This window comes from Puma concolor, chromosome B4 (assembly GCF_028749965.1).
Source record: "Puma concolor isolate L17-30 chromosome B4, mPumCon1.1.hap2, whole genome shotgun sequence".
NCBI classification, from domain to species: Eukaryota; Metazoa; Chordata; class Mammalia; order Carnivora; family Felidae; genus Puma; species Puma concolor.
The window spans coordinates 36,690,267-36,714,721 of NC_141673.1; the positions used below are offsets into that span (position 1 = coordinate 36,690,267).

The 24,455-nt window shown below is 36.3% G+C and overlaps 1 protein-coding gene across 2 annotated transcripts in view; it reads right to left on the bottom strand.

The window, feature by feature from the left end:
- The window catches only part of TMTC2 (transmembrane O-mannosyltransferase targeting cadherins 2), a 404,595-nt gene that overhangs the window by 211,518 nt on the left and 168,622 nt on the right, over positions 1-24,455 (bottom strand). For both annotated transcript variants that reach the window (XM_086712717.1, XM_025926374.2), the window contains exon 3: positions 806-1,634. In XM_086712717.1, coding sequence (XP_086568843.1) covers positions 806-1,634 — 829 coding nt within the window. The remainder of the gene's footprint in view (positions 1-805; positions 1,635-24,455) is intronic.

Here is a 24,455-nt window from a genome sequence, read left to right on the forward strand (position 1 = left end):
AACTGCTCTCTGGCTTCTATCATTATTTCATTGCCTAAACCAGAGAAATCACTGTAACAGCTTTGACTACTCATTTATGCTTTAAGGGAGACTTTCTATTCTGGCTAAAGAGTCTGTGATTTGCTAAAATAGTTTTCTAAATCAAAAACAATAATGAAACATATGATCAATCTTATCGTATAGTGAAGTTTATTTCCCTAAGTGACTTAAGAACTCTTAAGTAAGAATGTGCTAGCTGCCTGGCAACATCCAGGTTATTTAGCCTCTCGGCAAAGCTAAGGGTGACTCACACTTGTATGCGCACACACTGACACCTAGAGACACAATTCCAAGATTCAGAGGTAGCCTTACTTCCAAATCTTTTAAAGATGTCAATGCAAGTCGTATGCTATTTCCTCAGGCAATGTTTGGAAAACAGGAAAGCTAACATATACTCAAGAGGGACAGCCTGACTTCCATTACATGATGAAAGAGATGATGTCTATTTAAGTATTTAAAATATAGAAACCAAGCATTTTTCTCAATTCTTACGACAGTCAGTACTTTTACACACGCATTCTAATTCCTCTGAACAAATGCAGTCCAGAACGTAAGAAAATACCTGCCTATTCCAAATACAGAATTCTGGATACGTCTTTAATTGGCTGCACTGCTCATCTCTTCAAAAAATGAAATGAAAGAGAGATAGAGGTATTGTGTAAAAGGACCTTTTCCTCCTTAATACTGTGTTTTTAGGCAAGAAGCAAGGACATAAAAAGGCACAGTGAGTAAACTGTCCAGGCAAAAGTATAAAATAAAATATTACCTTTAGCTGGGTTTACTTTTATCCCTGACCTATACAGCATTTCCTCATTCTGCCAGTCTCCATTCCTGATTGCAGTCTTGAGTCCATAGAAAACAATTAATGTAGCTGTAGCATAAAAAATCAAGCTCTTGAGAAACCGCTTTTGGACTTTGACATAAAGGGCTCTGGCACCCACTGTAACAAGGAGGCAGAAGCCCATACTAGGAATATACAATACTCGCTCTGCAATTACAAAGCCCACATAGAAAAACAGGTTCGTGGCAGGAACAAATGGTATTATTAACAAAGATAAAGAAAGAACAACAATGTTCTCGGTAGAAGGAAGTTGTGTTCTCTGTGATACATTATTTTTAATGCCATTTTCTACTTTGGATGCAAAGCTGGGCTTAATCTCTGAGTTCCGGTACTCCACATCTGAATGGCAGCTATGTCCATTTGCATTCTGCTTGCCATTTGTTACAAATTTCCCATTGCATTCTCTTTCCACGCCTGGGCTCTTCAAGCCATAGTAGGCAAGGAGGAGGAGTCCGACATAGAAGGCCACAGTGTGTAGGTTTCTCCAATCACAAATTGTTTTCAGCAGAGGCACAGCATCCATTGACCAATCAAAACTGAGTGTATCTGGGCATAGCAACAGCCAAAGGTTCTTGGTTGGCAAGTAGAAGAAAGTGAGCGTCCGAGCCAAAAGGCTATCCGAATCAGCAGCTGGGTTGTCAGAGTTGGAAAAGCTTGGTGGCTTGTTTCCCATCCAGTATAATCGGGCACCCAAAAGCGAAGTCCCCCAGAAAGTTAACAAACTAATGCTGAGGAAAAGAGACAAGTTCTTCCTCTGAAACCAAAAGAGAAGGGGAAAAAATTAAGGCCATCGGCAATACAGCATGGGAACACAACATTTAGAGACAAAAAGACATTCTGAAGTGGACAGTTCAAACCACATTAGGTCTTAAATACATGACTTTATTTCCATCTCCTTTTAAACAAGTCTTAAATACATGACTTTATTTCCATCTCCTTTTAAACAAGTCTTAAATACATGACTTTATTTCCATCTCCTTTTAAACAAGTTTTTATTTTTTCTTCTTGTTCTAAAATGCCAATAACCAAAACTTCACTTTCTTGACCTCTATAAAATGGATTGAATGTATTTCCCTCTCAGAACTGTGTCAGGTTAAATTGAGACCACAGTGTAAAAGTACTTAGTACTGTGCATGGGATACAGAAGACATCTGATAACGATCTTCTTTCACCTTGGGGTTTAGATTCTAGGGAAAACCAAGAGCAGGCATGCCCCAAAATATGGAGTGTGACAAGATTCTGCTTGGCTCAAGGGAATAACAGCATTTAGCTCTGTCTATGCCAGTCCTCTTTTCACTGTCTTGAATTTTCTTGCAGAATTTATAAACCAGGCTTTCATCTGCTACCCCATGCTGTCACTGACATCAGTGACATCAAACATTTAATAACACTCTTCATGAATCCCAAATTTCCCACACCGATGACAACTTTCTAAAAATAAAACCACTTCAATAATGTACTTCCTTATTTCAAGAGAAAGACGGAAGATTACAAGAGGAAGACCAAAGGGCATTCTTGCTAATGAGAATTTTCTGGCAAAGTCTTTCAACCTGAGTGAGAATTTAGTGACCTCAAACAATCTAAGTCCTGAAGAGGCAATGGAAAGGGGGAGGGATGGATAGTATATCCCAATTTTAATGATTCCTTGGTAATGCGATATCTTACTGCTCACATTGACACTGTATATAATTATACATTAATGACAACCAGAATGGTGCTTGGAAACTTAAGGATATGACAAATATTTACTTTAAAAAACAACCCACAGGGGCCCCTAGGTGGCTCAGTCGGTTAAGCATCTTATCTTCAACTCAGGTCATGAGTTTGAGCTCTGTGTCAGGGTCTGTGCTGACAGCTCAGAGCCTGGAGCCTGCTTAGGATTCTGTGTGTCCCTCTTTCTCTGCCCGTCCCCACTCACTCTCTCTCTGTCTTTCTCTCAAAAATAAATAAACATTAAAAAAAAATTTTAAACAACCCACAAAAGGCAACAATAGCACAAATATAAATGGGACTACATCAAACCAAAACACACACACACACACAAACAACAACAACAACAACAACAACAACAACAACAACAAAAACCCAAAAAACCACTTCTGTAGAGCAAAGGAAACCATCAACACAACAAAAAGGCAATCTAAATATTTTCAAATCATGTCTGATAAGGGGTTAATATCCAAAACATACAAATAACTCATACAACTCAAAAGAAAAAAAAAATTAATCTGATTAAAAGTTGACATAGGATCGAAATGGACATTTTTCCAGGGAAGACAAAGAGATAGTCAACAGATACATGAAAAGGTACTTAACATTCACTGATCACCAGGGAAATTTAAACCAAAACTACAGTGTGATATCACCTCACACCTGTTAGAATGGCTATTCTCAAAATGACAAGAAATAGTAAGTGTTGGCAAGGATGTAGAGAAAGAAAAAAAAAAAACACTTTTGCAGAGCTGGTAGGAATGTAAATTAGTGCAGCAACTATGGAAAACGGTATGGAGGTTCCTCAAAAATTGAAAATAGAACTACCATATGATCCAGAAATTCCACTTCAGGTATTTTTACAAAGAAAACAACATCACTATCTTAAAAAAAAATATCTGTTCCCCTACGTTTATTGCAGCATTATTTATAAGAGCCAAGACATGGAAACAACATAGGTGTCAATAGACAGATGAAAAATAACAAGCATGCTATATATATTCGATGGAGTATTATTTGCCCACAAAAAAAGAAGGAGGGGAGCCTGGGTGTTTAGTTGCTGAGTGTCTGACTCTTGATTTCAACTCAGGTCATGGTCTCTCCATTCATGTGATTGAGCCCTGCATCAGGCTCTGAGCTGAGAGCAGTGAACCTGTTTGGGATTCTCTCTCTCTCCCTCTCTCTGCCCCTCCCCAGGTCATGCTCACTCACTTGCTCTCTCTCTTTCTCCCAAAATAAATAAATAAGATTAAAAAGAAGAAGAAGAAGAAGAAGAAGAAGAAGAAGAAGAAGAAGAAGAAGAAGAAGAAAAGAGGAGGAAATCTTGCCATTTGCAACAACCTGGATGGATACTGAGGACATTATGCTAAGTGAAATAAGTCAGCTGGAGAAAGACAAACACTTAACCTTAAAAAACAAAAACCCCAAAGTCACAGAGAATGAAAACAGATTGGTGGTTGCCAGAGACAGGGATGAAAGGCTTGTCAAAATGGATGAAGGGGTGAAGGTGGTCAAAGGTACAAACTTCTAGTTATAAGATAAATAAGTTCTGGAGATGTCATGTACATCATGGTGTCTACAGTTAACAAAACTGTATTGCATATTTGAAAGGTGCTAAGAGAGCAGATCTTAAAAGTTGTTATCACAAGAAAAAAATGTGTGTGTGGTAACAGATATTAACTTACTGTGGTGATCATGTGCATTATATACATACACCAAATCATATGTTGTACATGTAAAACTGATACAATGTTAAACGTCAATTATACCTCCATTTTAAAAAGTCCACAAAGAGCAATATATCTTACGCATGTACAACCTCTATTAAAACAGTCTCTGTGTATTATATGCAACTGCCATTGGATTCTCTTCCTCAGACTCTTTCTCGTTCACCCCACCTTCAACTGCTGGAAGCCACAGAACTGGTCACGGACCATCCGCTCTATCTCTGTTGTTAACCTAATGATCTTAGCAAAGGTCCGTAATTTTAAAAAATATTAATATATGCTAATGATCCCACCTTAACCTTCCTTCATCTCCACAGTCATTTATTCAATTGCCTGTTGGGCACATTCACTTAGGTACTTCAAATTCAAAATGCCCAACATAGAACTTTGTACCTTCCCAACACTAAATAGTTCCTCCTCCAATCACCACCACAGAAGGTGGTAAAACTATGCAACCAGGTTCTTCTTTCCAGCCTTTCTCCTTCCCTCCACATTCGATCCATTACCAAGTAGTCTGACACTTCAGAATACATGCCAAATCTGTCCATTTCTCACCATCCCTTCTGTCATCATTTGATTCTCAAATGCCCTCTCTTGAATTAGCACGCTAGTCTCTTTGTAACTGGTGACCCAGCACTTTTTAACATAGATTACATTGTTCCCAACTTTTAAAATCATGAAAGGGATCTTCCTCTAAGACCTTGGAAATTATCACTTCCAAAAAAAAGTTTCTAATTCACAGAGGTGTGTGTGTGTGTGTGTGTGTGAGAGAGAGAGAGAGAGACAGAGACAGAGACAGAGACAGAGAATGAGAGACAGATGTATTACTTTTAAGTTTGAAAATTATTTTGAAAACTATTTTAAATATTTAAAGAAGGGGTACTTCTAGGTATAAAAGAAATGAGGTTAGAAGTTAAAAATTCAAAACAAGGAAAATGAGAAACAGCAAACAGTTGGAAATTATGAGAATTTTAAGAGATGGTATTGTTAAATATCAGATCACAGTAATGATAAATTCACAGAATTAACTGCCTCAGTGTTTTAAAACATCCGTGGCAAACTTCAGTTCAAAAGTATTTGGGGTGCCTGGGTGGCTCAGTCAGTTAAGCATCTGACTTGATTTCGGCTCAAGTCATGACCTCACAGTTCATGAATTCCTGCCCCACACTGCACTATGAGAGCACAGTGCCTGCTTGGGATTCTCTCTCTCTCTCTCTCTCTCTCTCTCTCTCTCTCTCTCTCTCTCCCCCCTCCCCTGTTGATGCATGCTCGCTCACTCTTGCTTTCTCTCTCTCTCAAAAAAAAAAAAAAAAAAAAAACAAACTTAAAAAACAGTATTTCATATAATGATTTATGGAATTTTTAATGGTAAGGGGAGTAATATGTTCATTCATCACCAATATTTCACTTTCAGGTCATTCTGGAAAAATAAAAAGGTTCAGACTCATTACCATCTAAAAATACCTTTCACAAACCCAGAAAAAGTCCCTTTTTATTGAGCTACAATTAGGAATTAAGACAGACAATGAGCCTCAGCATTTTGTTGTTGTTATTGTTATTCTTGGCTTAGTTTATCAAATCAATTCAACTCAGTTATTTGTAAGATAAGGTATGAGAGTTCTTATGAATTGCCACCACAGACTTGAAAGTTAAAACTACTAAAAATCCACACTCCGAAGATGAGAAGTCTAAGTCCAGGAAAGGGAACGTGATCTGAGTATAATCTTTGATGGTGGCATTGGGAAGTGACTGCAGTTCAATAGTGAAAACATAATGAATTCTTGAGCATACCATTAAGACTGCTGGCTGGGGTAGGCACTATCCTACTGCACACTGGATACATACCCGTGAGAAGACAGACATAGACCCTAAGCTTATAGAGTTTACAAGTTCTATTCTGTCTAGAAAAACACTTGAGGAGAAGAATCACAGTGCCTTAAAAGAAAGCTTTCAAATCTAAAGAACCATCAATATTAATTGTGAACTTCTAAAAATACCGATGCCCTTGTCTGACTAATAACTCCATAGGAGATCCTAATGCAGCCAAAGCTGAGAATTGTTACCTATTTGTACAAGTCTAAATCTTAGCACTGACACTGAAAATACTGTGGGATTCTGGCTTTCATTTCACAAAGTTTTAAGGCATATTTTTCTCATTCTAAGTGAATAAATCATAATGAAACATAAATAATGCTTTCTCCCAGGCTCTAGGACAAATTGGATTCTTAGTGTAATAAATGAGTATCATGAAGGTCAGGTTACAAAGGAATTGAGATCTCTGTAATAAGTGTAATTCAGAGCTGAAATATTCGAGTCTTGTTGCAATATACAGAAGAAAAAAATTTTTTTTTGCCCCGGGGGGTGGGGGTTGGGGGGGAACAGGCTCCTAAATGTGAATCACAAAAGGCAAATAATACAACAGAAAAAAAATAGATTAAAAAATACAGACAGGAAATTCAGAGAAAATACAACAATTATTATAATAAACAATTATAACTCATTTCCAATAAAAATGAAAAATAAAGTAAAAAGACCATATTTCAAAGAATCTAAGTGAAAAAAATATTGGAAAAAAAGAATTGGCTATAAAAGTATAAAAGTCACTAAAATTGTGTTGAAACAAGAATCACTACAAATTGGGAAAATATAAATTAGTTTGGTAAGAAATTTGGAAGTATTAAGATAATTAATAATTTTTGTAATCTATTATTTGGTAACCTAATTTTTTTAATGTTTATTTTTTTTTATTTTTGAGAGAGAGAGAGAGAGAGAGAGAGAGAGAGAGAGAGCGCACGCTAGATAGAGTGGAAGCGGGGTAGGGGTCGGGAGAGAGGGAGACACAGAATCTGAAGCAGGATCCAGGCTCTGAGCTGTCAGCACAGAGCCCAATGCTGGTCTCAAACTCCTGAGCCATGAGATCATGACCTGAGCCAAAGTTGGAAACTTAACTGACTGAGCCGTTCGGGCACTAGTATTTGGTAACCTAGATTTAGTTACTCTCTAACAAAACCTCTTAGATCTAAATACAAAGGTTTCTAATGCAGCATTGATTACAAAAGCAAAAATAAGGAAATAGTTAAAAATTTCAAAAGTATGGAAATACATCATGGGATATCAACATGGCTCTGACTCTATAAGGCAACTAAAAGGAATAGACCAAGGGCGCCTGGGTGGCTCAGTTGGTTAAGCATCCACCTCTTGAGTTAGGCTCAGGTCATGATCTCGTGGTTTGCTGGATCATAACCTGCACTGGGCTCTGCACTCGGTGCAGAGCCTGATTAATATTCTCTCTCTCCCTCTCCCACTTGCACATGTGCACACATGTTCTTTCTCTCTCTCTCTCTCTCTCTCTCTCTCTCAAAATGAATAAACTACACATATCAACAACATATAGTATATAGACACATATATTTACATATGTATGCATATATACCAACATGAAAAATACTGTAGAGCAATTAAGTAAATGAACCAAATCATTAGATAGTAACATGACTCATGAAAACTCAGGTTGCAAAAAATGTATATTATAAAATTATATAGGTCATTCAGGAAAAAAAATCTCTTATTTTTCAGAAATGCATACAATATATGTGTAGAGTCTTCCCCCCCCCCCCCCCGCCCCCGCATAGAAATAATTGAACCAAACATGAGATGATGAAATCTCTAGGGCAGGGCATGGAAGGAAGATGGATGGATGGATGAAAAGACAAAGATGGCTTCAAATGTGTGAGTAGTTGCCATTTATTCATGGCCCCCCAAAAAATGTAGCAGGAAAAAAAAAGTTTTGACAATCTGATATATCTAAACTGACATTTCTTGGGTTAAAACAATTTTTTGAAACACAAATACAAACAAATAATATTAACAAATCTAAACTCTGGTTATGGACACATACGTGTCTATGTGTTAGTTCATATACTTTGCATGTTGAGTATTTACTGTAGCTATTATTTTATAATAAGTTTCTCAACCTTAAAAAATACTTTTCTATATCCTAATTCAGTCTATCTACAAGTACTTTGTAATCCTTACCTTAATTTTGATAGAACATTTCTTAATTACCCAAGAAAATTAGATAAAAATACAATGAATCCAAATTGAGATAGAAAATTATAAAACTATTACCTAAAAATGTTCTTTTAGATCTAGGATATAACAATTGGCACATCTTTGAATCCCCAGAGATCAATACAGAGCCTAACATTTGTAGGCATTCAAATAAATGATTCTTAAAAACACTGACCCTCAAACCAAAAGTCCGTTTTTTGTCATTATCTCACACATTTTAAATCCTGTTATGGTAAATCCTCTCTCCCAATCCCCCACACAAAGAATTAAATGAAATAATAATGCACAACTCCAAAGCCAACTCGGTTGTCATCATACAGAGAAACCTGGCCTTGCACCTTCATATCACAACTTTTCTGCTTGACTCCATATCTCTCCATGGAAAATACACATAAAAGCAATGACATGTTCTGGAGAGCCATGTTCCTGAGTACAACTTCATGCCAAAAGTAGAATTAGAAATGGGAAAATGATTACATCCCTAAGAAGAATCGTTATCAGACACATTCTATGTCAATTACTGAATGGACAGGATTCCTTCATGTCTTACTTTTATTTTTTAAATGTTTGCTTATTTTTGAGAGAGACAGAGAGAGAGAGCGGGAGAGGGGCAGAGAGAGAGGGAGAGAGAGAGGGAGAGAGAGAGGGAGAGAGAGAGGGAGACAGGGAGAGAGAGAGGGAGAGAGAGAGGGAGGGGGAGAGAGAGAGAGAATCCCAAACAGGCTCTATGCTGTCAGTACACAACCTGATGCTGGGCTCAAACTCATGAGTTGTGAGATCATGACCTGAGCCCAAACCGAGAGTGGGAGGGACGCTTAACCGTGTGAGCCACCCTTCATGTTTTAAATCACTATTCATTTATAAAATTAAGTAAGTCAGCTTTGTAAAAGTTCAATTTTTTTTAAGTTAACCTCTTAAAAAGTTCTTTAACATTAAAAGGGAAATCAGCATAAGTCTCCATTTTCTTAAAAAAATAGATATATATTTCTAATTTCAAAATTTTAGAGGGATTTTTCTGAACTGTCAGATATAGAAAATTGTAGAATGAAAATCAAATAAGGATATCAAGTTCATGGTTGACATTTTTATCTCTAGTCTTTGGAAACACTAATAGAATAAAAGCTATAATGAGCAAATAATGTGAAACTTATCATAAAACACCAAAATCTTTCTCACACATCACCTGAAATATGAAGGCAAAGCTGATCAGAAGAACCTGTCATATTCACTAGTGGTGATGCCTTTATACAAACTCTGTAGTGCGTTATTTTCCTCTATGAGAGTCTTTGCCTAAAGAAATAGCACAAGAGAAGAGCAAAAATCAACTAGAACAGCTCCCCTCTCTACTATTCAAGGAAAACTGCCGTTCACAGTGGCAGCTTCAATATTGCCTTCTGATCTCAGATTCTGTGGGACATAAAGGAAACTGAAAAGGAATATTTTATACTCAATGAAAGAAAAATGTAAACATTCTGCCTTAGAGTATTAAAACCATCATGAGACTCATTTTTGGCAAACTAATGAAAATAAATTACTTAAGCATAAGGCTCATTTAATTCCAAATTAAGCCCTTGGCAATGATAGTAGAGTTGTAATAATAAAGCAGATAAAAATCAGTATCTGAAAGTTATAAGAATAACTGAGAGAAAAGGCTATCCAGACATAACAAAAATTTAGCATCCTTTACTTTGTATCCACTATTCATCATTGAAGTCATAAACTTTCCTTATATCAATAATATAGGATTTCTCCTAGCTTCCCTCCTTCTAAAATAGTTCTCATTGGAGACTCACCCCAAAACATGAATATAAAAGCATACTTTTCTGAAAATGTGACAAGAAGGGATGCATGGTTAAAGGTATAATTAGAAATTGTTTCTAGAACATATTCATATGATTTATCAAATTTCTGCCATCACCAAGTTGTCAGGGTATGTGTTTCCCCTAAAAGAAAAAAAATGGGCTTCCTTATTAAAAATTACCCTAGATACAAGACAAACTTTTTTTTTCCTGTACCAACTAACAGACAAAATAAAAGAATTTTAATGGTTAGCATTTTAAAAGATATGATGAGGTTCAACAGATGGGTATATCCAGTCTTTGTGGAGAAAGAATTTGAAGATTAAGGGCATAAAAAAATATGTTAGTGAGATATTCAGCACTTTAGATTATAAGGAGTTCTTTTGTTTATTCAAGCTAACTTTATACTAGAGCATAATACTTTCCACTGACTTCAAACATCCATCAAAAAGTATTTAGTTGTACCTATCCAGATAAACATATAGTAGCTTAATATATCAGTTACAGATTGAAATCCACTGATGAAAACTTAGACATCTTTTAGACCAAATTATTATTTACCAAACAAGGTTGTCATCAGGGAGACTATGCTTATATAAAAATCTAAAGAGTATCAAAGCATATTTCATGTAACTTGATTTAATGAATGACAAGATACTTATCCAAAATTCAAGACCAAATATCATTGGGTTGATCTTGTAGTAAAAGGTCACCAAAGAAAATAGGGTTTTTTAAATTTTAATTATAATCACAACTATTAGCCTATTTTAAATTCCTCATAATCTTTATTCCTCCATATGACACTAGCTAACATTGGTTAAAAATGGGCATTTTAGAATATTTTTAAAATGTAACATGAAGAGAAGAAACCTAAGATGACCATCTATTCTTTCACTTAAACATAAATATCCATGAATCCATACTGATAAGTAAAAGATAAATAGATAGATAGATAGATAGATAGATAGATAGATAGATAGATAAAGGAGAGTAAGACAAATCTCCCTTGCAGATGAATGTCAAATAATATTACACATACACACACACACACACACAGTCCACATCCAAGGAGAGAGAGCATAATCCTCACCCCATAAATACAGGTTGTGCATAGTGCCTTCTTCCAAAGAGAAAGGAGGGAGTCGGGAGATAATAACTTTGCAGTGGATAAACCTGAAAAACACTATCTCTGCCAGGTGATTAAGGTCAACCTTAATAGTGCTAAGTCATGTTGACAGCATGTACCCTTAATCCCTCGATGATATGTGATGAAAATGTCACTTTACTGGTGTTCTTCCTGTCTAAATCCATAAACCCAGACACTTCTCTAAAGAAGACATCCGGATGGCCAACAGGCACATGAAAAGATGTTCAGCGTCGCTCCTTATCAGGGAAATACAAATCAAAACCACACTCAGGTATCACCTCACGCCAGTCAGAGTGGCCAAAATGAACAAATCAGGAGACTAAAGATGCTGGAGAGGATGTGGAGAAACGGGAACCCTCTTGCACTGTTGGTGGGAATGCAAATTGGTGCAGCCGCTCTGGAAAGCAGTGTGGAGGTTCCTCAGAAAATTAAAAATAGACCTACCCTATGACCCAGCAATAGCACTGCTAGGAATTTATCCAAGGGACACAGGAGTACTGATGCATAGGGGCACTTGTACCCCAATGTTCATAGCAGCACTCTCAACAATAGCCAAATTATGGAAAGAGCCTAAATGTCCATCAACTGATGAATGGATAAAGAAATTGTGGTTTATATACACAATGGAATACTACGTGGCAATGAGAAAAAATGAAATACGGCCTTTTGTAGCAACGTGGATGGAACTGGAGAGTGTGATGCTAAGTGAAATAAGCCATACAGAGAAAGACAGATACCATATGGTTTCACTCTTATGTGGATCCTAAGAAACTTAAAAGAAACCTATGGGGGAAGGGAAGGAAAAAAAAAAAAAAAAAGAGGTTAGAGTGGGAGAGAGCCAAAGCATAAGAGACTGTCGAGAACTGAGAACAAACTAAGGGTTGATGGGGGGTGGGAGGGAGGAGAGGGTGGGTGATGGGTATTGAGGAGGGCACCTTTTGGGATGAGCACTGGGTGTTGTATGGAAACCAATTTGACAATAAATTTCATATATAAATAAAAAAAAAATAAATAAATCCATAAACCCAGTTGAATCATGAGAAAACCATCAGGCAAATTCCAGTGGAGAACGTTATACAAAATATCTGACTAGGAATCCTCAAAACTGTCAAGGTTATCAAAAACAAAGTCTGAGAAAAATCACAACAGAAGAAGCCTAGGACTCATGACAAATAAATGTAATGTGCTATCCTAGATGGCATTCTGGAACAGAAAAAGGACATTAGGTAAAAATGAAGGAAATCTAAGTATGAACATTAGTTGATAATGTATCAGCACTGGTTAATTAATTGTAACATATATATTATACTTGCGTGTGATATCAGTAAATAGGTGGAACTGAGTGTGACCTACACGGGGACTTTGTTCTATCCAATTTTTCTGTAACCCTAAAACTGTTCTAAACAACAAAGACTATTTAAAGAATGGTTGTAACTAGAATAAAAGCCTTTAGAAACCAAATGAAATTAGATGGGCTTTGATAGATCAATATCTCAAAGCTGTGAATGAAGAAATATCAATTGAAAATGAACATCAGGGGTGCGCCCCAGTGGCTCGGTGGGTTAAGCGTCCGATTTTGACTCAGGGCATGATCTCCTGGTTTGGGAGTTCAAGCCCCATGTTGGGCTCTGTGCCGACAGCTTAGAGCCTGGAGCCTGCTTCAGATTCTGTGTCTCCCTCTCTCTTTCACCCTCCCCCACTCACACTCTGTCTCTGTCCTCTCTCTCTCAAAAATATTAAAAAAAAAAAAACAAAAAAAAAAAAAAAACAAACAGCAAAAAGTAAAAAAAAAAAAAAAACATGAACATTAAGTGCATATTAACATTTTAACTGCTTTCAAAGTTGATCTAATAAGACGGAACAACAGAAGGAACTAGAACTCAGGTTAAATGAGCACAGTAACTTACACGTATTGTATGAGAGATAACATTAATTTCAAATCCTGTTTGGTTTTTTTCGGACACTCTACATTAATTGTAGGATACTATAAATACCCAAATGAGAAACAAACATCAAGGGAAGGATGTTTCTAAGCCCATTACTATGGTGTGTTTGTTGGCATGGTGACCCATTCTTCCTCATTAAGCTAACATGGGGAAATCAAGCAGTTAGCAATTTCTTGCATACCCATGGCAGGCTCCTTCTAGAGCTAACTATTAGGAACTGAAGTACCCAAAGAGTTCAATTACTGGAACTGTAAGGGGTGTGCCACAGCCCCTAACCCATTACACTAAAAGCAAGCCCCTGAATGCCAGCCTTCAGAGTAATCTTGTTTAGCTTAAAATAAGAGGTTTAACACTTCCCACCAGGCAGTGCACTATGGTCAAATTGGGTTAGCCACGAAACAATCCAGCCTTTATGAAGAAAATATGTGAAGAAAATATCCTTTTGTCACCTAAGAAACAAAAAATACTTGAAACAAAAGAAGACACCTCTTTTTGACTATCAAACCACTTTTGGTTTTTATTAGATTCCTTTCCTTGCGCTTTAAGAATACACCTAATGGGGGGAATCAAAATAAAAGAGCGCAACATTAATTGAATTTGGGAAAGGAACTCCTTTCTATCCATCTTTCCTCAAGTGGGCAACTGCATTGCAAATGCATTTCCTGCGCCAATGGATTAAACTGTAACATTCTTTTAACTCTGTGTGGCTTTAGTGCGACAAACCAGCCATTATGAGATGTGTTCCAGTCTCATTAATGAGTTAAGCATGTGAGCCCAGCATTTTGGAAACCTAACGAGACAAATTATAATGAGACTTCACTCAGTGGGAAGGCCTAGACATAGCCTTCTTCTCTCAAAGATATCATAATAGTCAGCTATTTAATGAGTGTGGGACTTTCCTATGAAGATACAATAGATACCAATAAAAAAAGGAAGACTTCACGCAGACAAATAAAACTTAATATATACATCGTATGGGTAGGTATCCGTTAATAAACATCATTTCAATGCTTATTATTTTGAAATGGAAATATGCTCTCCCTCTATAATTATTTGTGTCTTCTGCTAAATATAGAGTAAATTCAATGTCAAAGTAGACACATGATTATTTTCTTTTACTCACAGATAAAAATGTAGCCCTTTATCTAAACATTTTTCATGTTGATTTTGTCCTTATTCTCAAAACGCCACACTGATTTATAAAATAACACTTGTTTCTTTTATTGGGAAACTGAGGCAGAGTAATTGGTGTTTTGAAAGAAAATTGTTCACTTGAGAAAACATCCATCAATTTTGTAATTCTGTAACTGAATTTTGTAATTCAATATCTGGTAATTACAACTATTCAGAAATTCCCAGACAACACTGTGGCACGCATTCAGGCATTATAATTATTAGTCATTCAGAGCAGAATCAAACAGAACTGGAATCCTCACAAGATCAGCTGAGTAGCAAATTCTGGGTTTACTAAGCAAGCAAAGGGGTCATTACCTATTCTCCCCCCTTACTTCTCCTAAAAGATAAAAGTGTAAATATACAACCATGCCAAATTTTCATGTACATCAGAGCAGTAAAGGGAGTTACAGTTATTAGAATCTGTTACAGAAAAAAATAACTCCACATCCAAATCTTTGTTGAGTGGACTATTTGGTTAATTCCCTTTAATATAGGAAGAGATGTAAAAAGCAGCAAATTGGAGCTAATAGCAGTAACCTAGAGCCAGTGATTTGAAATTACTTTAATGTTTGTTTGTTTATTTTTACAGAGAGAGAGAGAGAGAGAGAGAGAGCCCCCCCCCACACACACACACACACTGGGGGTAAGGGCAGAGAGAGGGAGAGAGAGAGAGAGAGAGCCCCCACACACACTGGGGGTAGGGGCAGAGAGAGGGAGAGGTTGAGGGAGAGGGAGAGGAGGAGAGAGAGAGAATGAGAATCCCAAGCATGCTCTGCACTGACAGTGCTCAATCTCAGGAACCCAGGGCTCAATCTCAGGAACCATGAGATCATGAGCTGAGCCGAAATCAAAATCAGTTTAACTGACTGAGCCACCCAGGTGAGCCTGAAAATACTTTAAAAACAAAAATTGAGTCTAGACAAGAGTGACATGGGAAACAAAAAGTATAATTTTAGTTTTCATGAAAAGAAGAGCCATCTTTCACACCTATACATCTTATTACTCTGAAAGTGAATTTCTTTTTTAAAAATAAAATAGTAACATAGATGGCAATATTTATTATAAATGGGACAATTTTTCTAAGAGCATCAATTAATGTTTGTATCACCAAATAAGCATTTTTAAATGCATACCTTTATTAGCTGGAATTAATCATCAAGAACAACCTTTAAATTATACCTACTTTAGGAATAATAAACTAGCTGCATGTTTCATGTTATGCAGACAGAGAAATGATTGATATAGCTGCCAAGTGGCCATAAGCCAGATGTTTGGGAACAAACAAAAATACTCAAGTTTTTCAGTTCAGAACTGTTCTGATAGCCTCTCCAAGAGTCTCTTCCTGCCAGAAGCGACTTGGCAAAAGCAATTTTTGGAACCTACTGGAGGTGGCTACCAACCTAAACAGATGAAATCGTTGTGTAAATGTAACCTACCACATTTTTTTCTTTTCCTCTTTTATTATGAGTTTTGAAATTAAATTATATACTAACTTTTTAAAGATACATATGGGAATGGAGGTATTCAATAAGGTCATAGGCAACTTCACAAGAAGATTCTGAAACAAGAAGGAATTTGAAAATTGTGAAATCCACAGCAGTATTTGTCCCCCACTTGAATTAAGACTTCAATACAACCCAAAAGTTTGATCTTGCTTCAAATTGGTTAGAAAAAGAATTCTGCATTTATTAAATCCCTATTTGGAGGGCCATTAAAACTCTCCCCATTAATCTTCCTTTTTAAGCACATCCACCCTTTGTAGTTATCATTAAAGTACTGGTTTTCAAATCATTTCAGACCGGGTTAAAATCTGGTATTTTTTTTTTTTCATTAAGATGTGTATCTTTGATTTTTAGCATTAACACACACACACACACACACACACACACACACACACACACAGAGTTTTAAGTACGATTTACTGCAAAAATCTCTCATGATTCTTCAAAACATATCTGGATAATTCTTTCAGCCCGACATAGCTCCAATTAGCACTAATCATTGCCATGCCCTAATTATTTAAAATTAAATAAATCGAACTTACACGTGCAAACATTTTGCAAATCACCCTGCATCCCCTTCTCTTTTCAAGTTGACTCATAAGATTAGACAACTTGTTTTAATAGATTATTATCATTGGATTAGGTCCAAAAAGGCATGCGTCTAATGGGAATTCTGTCTGCTTTAACAGTTGTGATTTAGTGGATGCTCTCTGACTAAACTGTCAATCATTTTCTTTGACTGGCTCCTGGCCCTGACATCCCTGCTGGGAGACAAGCAAGAAGTTTTTTCCAGGTACATGACTGGCATTCAGTAAGCTTGGACTAAGCAAAGGGGAAGTGGAGAGGATTGGTTAACATACCTGACTAGAAGGCTCTGGTTTCTTGCTCCTGACTTACTGCACCCTTGTTGAAATGCACTGGTAATCCTTGTCCCCTCGTGCTGTACCCTGTTCCCCACCTCAGTTTAGCAGTGACCACCAGCAACACTCACAGTGCAGAAAACTCATGCAGCCCATACCGTGGGCAAGTCAAACATTAATCAAACCAAAAGATGAAATAGCTCAACACTGCAATATACATTTCAATAACACTAACAATTATAAGATGTGTTAGTCTTCATTTAGCCTCTGTAGCTCAGATATTCCCTTTTAAGTAACACCAGGAAATTGCATTCTTGAGAAGGTTCCATAATGACTCTTAAACTAAACTCCAGAAATTTTACAGTGCGAATCGTATTTCGTTATAAATCTACTTTTTTCTATTCTGCACTATATCTCCAATCAACACACACGTCTTGCTGTTTCAACAATCTAAACAAGTGCAGGTCACCCGAATGATACGCTAAAGTGAGAACAAATTAAGGTCCATTGTCTTTTTCCATGAGAGACCAGATATTACAAGGAAAGAGAGAATCGTGTATAATTGCCTAATGAATTCCAACACCTGTTAAGTCATTTTATACCTCCCAGATGGGGTCCTGGCATCTAGTGAGGACAGCAGTGCCTAGAAAACATTCTATTCTGTCATTATATTCAACTATGGGGGAAGTCATGTAATAGCAGTAGTAACGCTAATTAGGAATGTTTATTAAACATTTTGCAGAATGTGTGTGTGTGTGTGTGTGTGTGTGTGTGTGTGTGTGTGTATTCTCAAGTAATTCTTTCTAAAGCCCTATGATGTTTGCAAACTTTGTGAATTAGGATTTTATAAAAGGACAGTGAGACAGAGAGATGTGAAGAATGTTGCTCAGAATCTCACAGCTAATGAGAAGGACTAGGACTCAAAGCTACCTTTTTGATTCTCAGTCCAAGGTTCCATTCCCCTAACCCACCCAAAACCATATAAGTACCCACTTTGTAACCACCACCTGTAGTTCTTCACCAACCAGCTTCCTCAACTTGATCTCACCCTCTCCAACCTTAAGGTGGCATCTTCCATGAAAGACCATGAACTTCTACAAGAAAAGCTCACAAAGCCACAGATGAGTAAGTGCTAAAGAGATCTAGATCAGAAATTTCTATTTGTAAAATCCCAGAACTTTGGAGAGCATCTCCTCCACGTTTATTCTGCAATGAGGAAACTGATGTCCTTAAAGCTTCAACATACTCCCTCAAAACACAGAGCTATTTTGTGGCATTCAGAAACACAAATTTCATCTTCCTCTGTGCTCATGGAATAGTATATTACCCTTCTGTTTGTCCTTTTAATCACTACTCTTCATCAAATATCTACAATAATTCTCAATAACTGACAATGTAAAACAAGAATTAGATTCAATATCCTCGGCCTAGTATTCAAAGCTGTCCAAAATCTGGCCCACCTTTACTATCTACATTTCAAAATCCCCTAGTGATACTGATACCTTTATTGCTTGAAACCTCAAAATTCCCTCAGTGGTATTGGTCTCAGTATGATTCCAGATATAAACCAAATTCACATCCATCAACCTAATGTCACATCCAACAACCAAATGTTCTTCCTCACCTCCAGCTTAAATTCCAGTTCTTCCACACGTCTTCTCTGATTCCTCCAGGCTACACCAATACCTGCCTTCTCAAAGTTGTCCAATCTTATACCATATGAAAGAAATCATATATTGTAAAGGTCAAGTCTGAAGTTGTTAAGGCCCAAAGTGACCCTAAGCATTAATAATCTTTAATAATGATCACACTCTTCAGAAATGAGTTTCACTGCTCTCCTACACAAACACAAGCTCCTAGATGGCAGGAATTTATTTTGATCACGAAGTATATTATCCACAGCAACTGTACCAGCACCTGCCACAGAACAGGCACTCAGTACTAGACGGGGAAATGAGTACATGAATGACTGAGTAGATGACTGAATGAACAAAAGAACAATGAACCAAGACAGTAGTCCAGAAGGAAGCTGGAGAGCAGTATATGAGGGTAGTTCTAGATAGATACACCAGAATCTTGATACAGTGATCAATAGTCCAATCTGATCTCTCTAGTCCATGCACCTACATAAGACAATACACAGAGAGGGTTCCTTTTCCTGGGACTTTTTGAAGTCTACATGGCTAGGTGATACCAGAAGCTCAGTTCTCTGACATACAGATTTGTGCTGGTGTCCATAATTTCTTCAACAGTTTTCTTTTTTTTTTTTTCTTGGTGGGCACTTCACTGATTTGGGAGTTAAAACAACGGTAAAGCATTTAAAGCCCCTATGGCAAAAAAAAAAAAAAACAAAACTGTTCTATACTGGAAAAAAGTTTCATGTGTGTTTTAAATATACCTGCACTAAAGGGACGCCTGCGTGTCTCAGATGGTGAAGCGTCTGACTCTTTATTCCATCTCAGATCATGATTTTGCATTTCATGAGTTCAAGCCCCAAATCGGGCTCTGCACTAACAGCACAGAGCCTGCTTGAAATTCTCTATCTCTCTCTCTGCTCCTTCCCCACTCATGCATGCGTGCGCTCTCTCTCTCAATAAACAAACAGATAAATAAATAAACTAAATATACCTGCACTATGAAGCCCAGTCAAGTTTCTAATCCTTAGGGCTATTTTTAACTAATAAAAAATAGGAGAAGAATACAGTGTCTTAAGGAAGAGAAGAAAAGAAAAGGATGAAGACACAAAGAGGAGGAAGGAAGAAAAGGAATCAGGAAGACAAGACTTGTAATGATTAGACTTCCAAGTTCTCCGTAACAAGAGGACAGTAATCAAATTATGTAATACCTCTGGGCATTCTCAGCCCTTACCGGAGAGCCTTAAAATACTTCCTGAGGTGTTTAAGAGGTCATATGAGGCATTGGAAAGATTTCTAAACAATACACCACTAGACAAATGTAAGAGATGAGGATATGAGAGATAGGATATACTTGAACCTACAATGTCAGTTCCTTCAAAAGGATGCTATTGTGGGATCTGAGAAACTTGTACATAATTGCATACTTCCAGTGAATGGAGAATGTGGTCCCAGAGAGGAAGCTATCTTTATCTCATTCCTAAATAACCCAGTTAAAAATACAGCCACTTCCTAGTTTAGTGTTGCAGTGAAGAAAAAAACATAATGATTGATGAATATACAAATGAATTAATATCCTTGCGATATTTCAAAATAGTATCTGAGTATTCACATTTACTCTAATTCCTCTAATGGACTCTTCTAAAAGAAATATCTAAACAGATGATCTTTATGGTTTTTGGGGGGGGGGGTTGTTTGTTTGTTTGTTTTGTTTTTTTAGAGGAAGAGCACATACACAGTTACATGTGCCAGCGGGGGAGGGGCAGAGAGAGGGAGAGAGAGAATCTTAAGCAGGCTTCATACTGAGCACAGAGTCCAAAGCAGGAACATGGGGCTCGATCTCACAACTGTGAGATCATGATCCAAGCCAAAATCAAGAGTCTGAGGCTTAACTGAGCTACCCAGGTACCCCTATGGTACATATTTTAAAATTAGCCCACTTGCAGAGAAAACTGCCATCTTAAAATAGGTAAAAAAAAATAAATGGTTCACACTAATTGAGCAATTACTATGTGCTAGGCACTCAGAGATTTCCATGTATTCACATTTATTTAATCTTCAAAAATCCTAGATTTGAGATGTATGGAGTTAAGTTTAAAGAGGTAATATCAGGATTCCCAGGCCATGTTGCTACTAAAGCAGCAGGCATATTTCCTCATGCAATCAGCTGCCTAATTAAGAAAGGAAAGAAAATACTACGAATGACCATAAGAAAAGAATGAAATAACTTTGAAAAGGGCCAAATGAAAGTCGCACTGAAAAGGAATAATTAAACAATACTTAAACAATATTACAGAATATATTTTTTAAAAAATTCGAGATTTGAGATTTTGGCTTGATGAGTTTAAGGGAAAATGGAAAATATATGCAAAATCCACACTGACTTGCAGATTTTTTATCTTGGCTTTTATCATTCTGAACCAATAATTCTAATGATTATTCTGTGACTACCTGAACTGCTCCTCATTCAGAGAAAGCAAAACAGCTGATTTTAAAGAGCTACAACATAGTAAATAGTATAACATTGTCAAACTCTCTGCTCCTACCCAACTGAACTATGCCACAACCACCAATGCACTGATCACCAAAATATAAAGAAAGAAAAAAAAAAAATCACTGCCAAAGCCAACACTACCTCATTGTCTACTCAGGAGGTAAACACAGTAAGAAACATACCTTCGTTGTGTCCAGGACCCACAGGGGGAAAAAAAAAAAAAGAAAAAAAAGAAAAAAAAAGAAAAAGAAACATACCATCATTCCAGCACCAACAACCCTGGCCAAAACAAATTAAATTAATTAATTAATTAATTAATACTATAGAATAATAATTCTATAGTATTATTTACTTTTCAACTTTTTTCCAGTGACAGCCCTTCTTCATGATAAAAGTGCTCAGCTTTTTATGGAGAGCAATCAACAGGTACCTTTACTAGATTTAAGTCACTTGCAAAAAAAAAAAAAAAAAAATCAAGGAAGATGAGAACAAAGCAAATTTCAAGTACCCTTATATCACAAGCTAAATTTCAACTGAAGATATATTTTGACAGCTGCTGTGAACTTCTAGAGCTGGTTATTCTTGGAAACCACCTTCTGCTTACTTGGGCTTCCTTTAGGGGGAATTGTTACCAAAGTTTACTTTGTATGATTATTTTGAATGAATTCGGTATCCTGAGAATAGTCATGGTGTTAGATTTGAACTTGAATTTACTTTCAAAATTCTAGAGTAAATGATATCCGAGTAACACAAAGCAAGATTGGAGATATCTGCTTGATGAGTTCACTAATACTCTGATAAAATATAAAGCAGGGAAATACAGTAAAAATCTTGTACTCTTAGGGTCACCTCAGGAAATTGTACAACTCTAGGCTTCCTCAACTGTAAAAAAAGAAAGGTTAATATCCTCTTGAGAGAAGTATTAAAGATCTAGGTAAAAATAAAAATGAATATAAAAGGCTTTGTAAAATGAATGCAAGTTGTATGAAATTTAATGACTCATACTAATATAAATATATTCTCCTAATCTCTTTGGAGATCCTATATGACTTAACGTACATGAGTTTATCAACTAAGCTACCAGACAGATTCAGCAAACTACAGCCTGTAGGCCAAATCTGGTGCCTGGCTGATTTTAGATAAAGTTTTATTAAAACACAGCTACACCCATTTGTTTGCAGTAGGCCAGCAGAGCTGAATAGTTGTCACGGAGTCCCTATGGCCTTCAAAAGCAGAAAAAAAATAACTATCTTGCCTTTTACACTCATTGTTTGCCAATCTTTGAGATTGGGCATAAAGTATGATGAGTTCTCAGTTCCGATCACTGTTTGATACTTTATAATATTATTTCTGTAGTTTTTCTTTTTTTTTTAAATTTCCCTATAGAGAATGGCAAATTCATTGTGGTATTTAAGGAAAACATGCTGTTTTTCTTGCATAGAAAATAGGATCAGAGTCCATTTTTAATTTATGCATAAAATGATAGCACAGCTAATATAAAATGATATAAGGAAATAATTATGTAGACTAGAGCAAGGAATTAAGAATTAGACAGTATGATTTACTGCTGAGATAAATCCATTTCAGAAATTCAAGTGTTAACTGTATTTAAGTTTACAAGATAATGAAAAAGATCAATTCACACCCTTGTGGTATAAGGGAGATACGGAGGTATTTTAACACAGACAGATTCCTCTGAAAAGTGAAATACAACACACAGCCCACTCAGTTTGCAGTAAATACCTGGCCTTCAAAAAAAAAACATTATTATAAGTACTTTGGGATCTAATCTTTTGTTCCTGGGAATAAATGAAGAACTTAGTAGTTGCACAATTAATCCGTCTTTCCAGTCAGATTATTTCAAAGACAAAGCTAAAATTAAAAAAAAAAAAAAAGCACTAAAATTATTTTTTTTAAATTATGATCAAACATAGTACAATGTAATTTGGTTCTTGAAGCATCCCCAAGATCTCCCATATTAGGAAAATAACCGCTGGAAAGGCTAAATGACTTGTCCACAATTACACAACTAGCTAGTGGCAGAAACGGCGTGAGAACCCAGGCCTCCTGATTAGAACTGCAGGATTTATGTCATTATGCCATATGGCCATACTTTTCACAGCGTGCTCCCTTTATCTCTGGAATCACAACTTCTCTCAAATGTCTAACATTTTTCAGAGCCTTTCGTGTAATTAACTTAGAAAAAGGCTACCAGCTGGATGCAAAGGTGTAGGTTCAAACAACCTTTATATAAATCTGATGTAAATCAGCAAATGTCTTAATGGCATATTAAATTTTTATAGAATCGTTCTCCCATAATTAAGTTTATGTTATTGCTCTTTTAAAATTGCTCAGAAGCAAATTTGCCTCTAGGAAGCAAGCTGGGACACATTTTAGGATGGCCATTACTTTAAAGGGGTGAAAAAAAAAACCTCTCAATTGACTTCCATCTTTAAATACGTTCAGTTTGTCTAAAAATATGTTTTCTTTTCTCTCCTTCCTTTTTTTTCCCCAAAAAAGTAAGGAAATGGAAATTGGGTTTATTCTAGATTTTACAAGCACCTTTACACTTTGATAAAATTCCTGGTCAAAGCTAAAAACAAGTCAATTATATGTTTTTAAAAACAACGTCTGCATGTGTCAGACATGGGTAACCACATTGAGAGGCAAATACATGGGAAAGAATAAGAAGTATCCAGGTTCCTGTTTATACCATAAACCACTGTTCCTCATTCGAGAATCAAATATTGCATGCACCAAATACACAGCCCACAAGCACTCAAATATTGACGTCAGATTCATACTCCAGAAGACTGCATTTATGCAGGGATCCATGATTTATCATAGTTTAAAAAAAAATCAAAACAAGGATCCAAGTATTCTGACATCAGATTCTTACTCCGGAAAATTGCATTTATGTAGGGGTCCATGATTTATCATAGTTTAAAAAAACAAAATAAGGATCCAAGCATTCTGACCCAAACATAACCCCAAAGAAGATACCTTGATTACCCAAACTTATTACCAATTTGTTAAACAGCAAATAAGACAGGCAAACAATATTAAACACACAGCAAAAACATTCAAGGGTCTCAGTAAGACCTTAACCAGGTTTATTGATATACATGGATTCATGTCATAACTTCTTTCTAAAGATCTTGTTAAACTTAAAAAGTAAAAAATAACATCTACATCTTTAAAAAAGCAAAACAAAATAAAACAAAACAAAACAGTAACTACAGGTCCAAAACCCCTTATCCTTAATTTCAAAATACGTAATTCAGATTAGGATGAGAATTGCAAAAGCTCAGTGAACACACTCAAAAACAATAAACTATAGACTTTAAGTGGCTCAATTTTATGATATGTGAACTATATCTCAGTAAAAATGTTAGAAAGAAATAAAAGCCCCTGATTTAAACTGACAGGAGGCGAGTTGTAGTCTTTATCTCTTCCATTTATTGTAAAATTCACATATTTCCCTTCAGAAATACTAAATGTTTCTGACT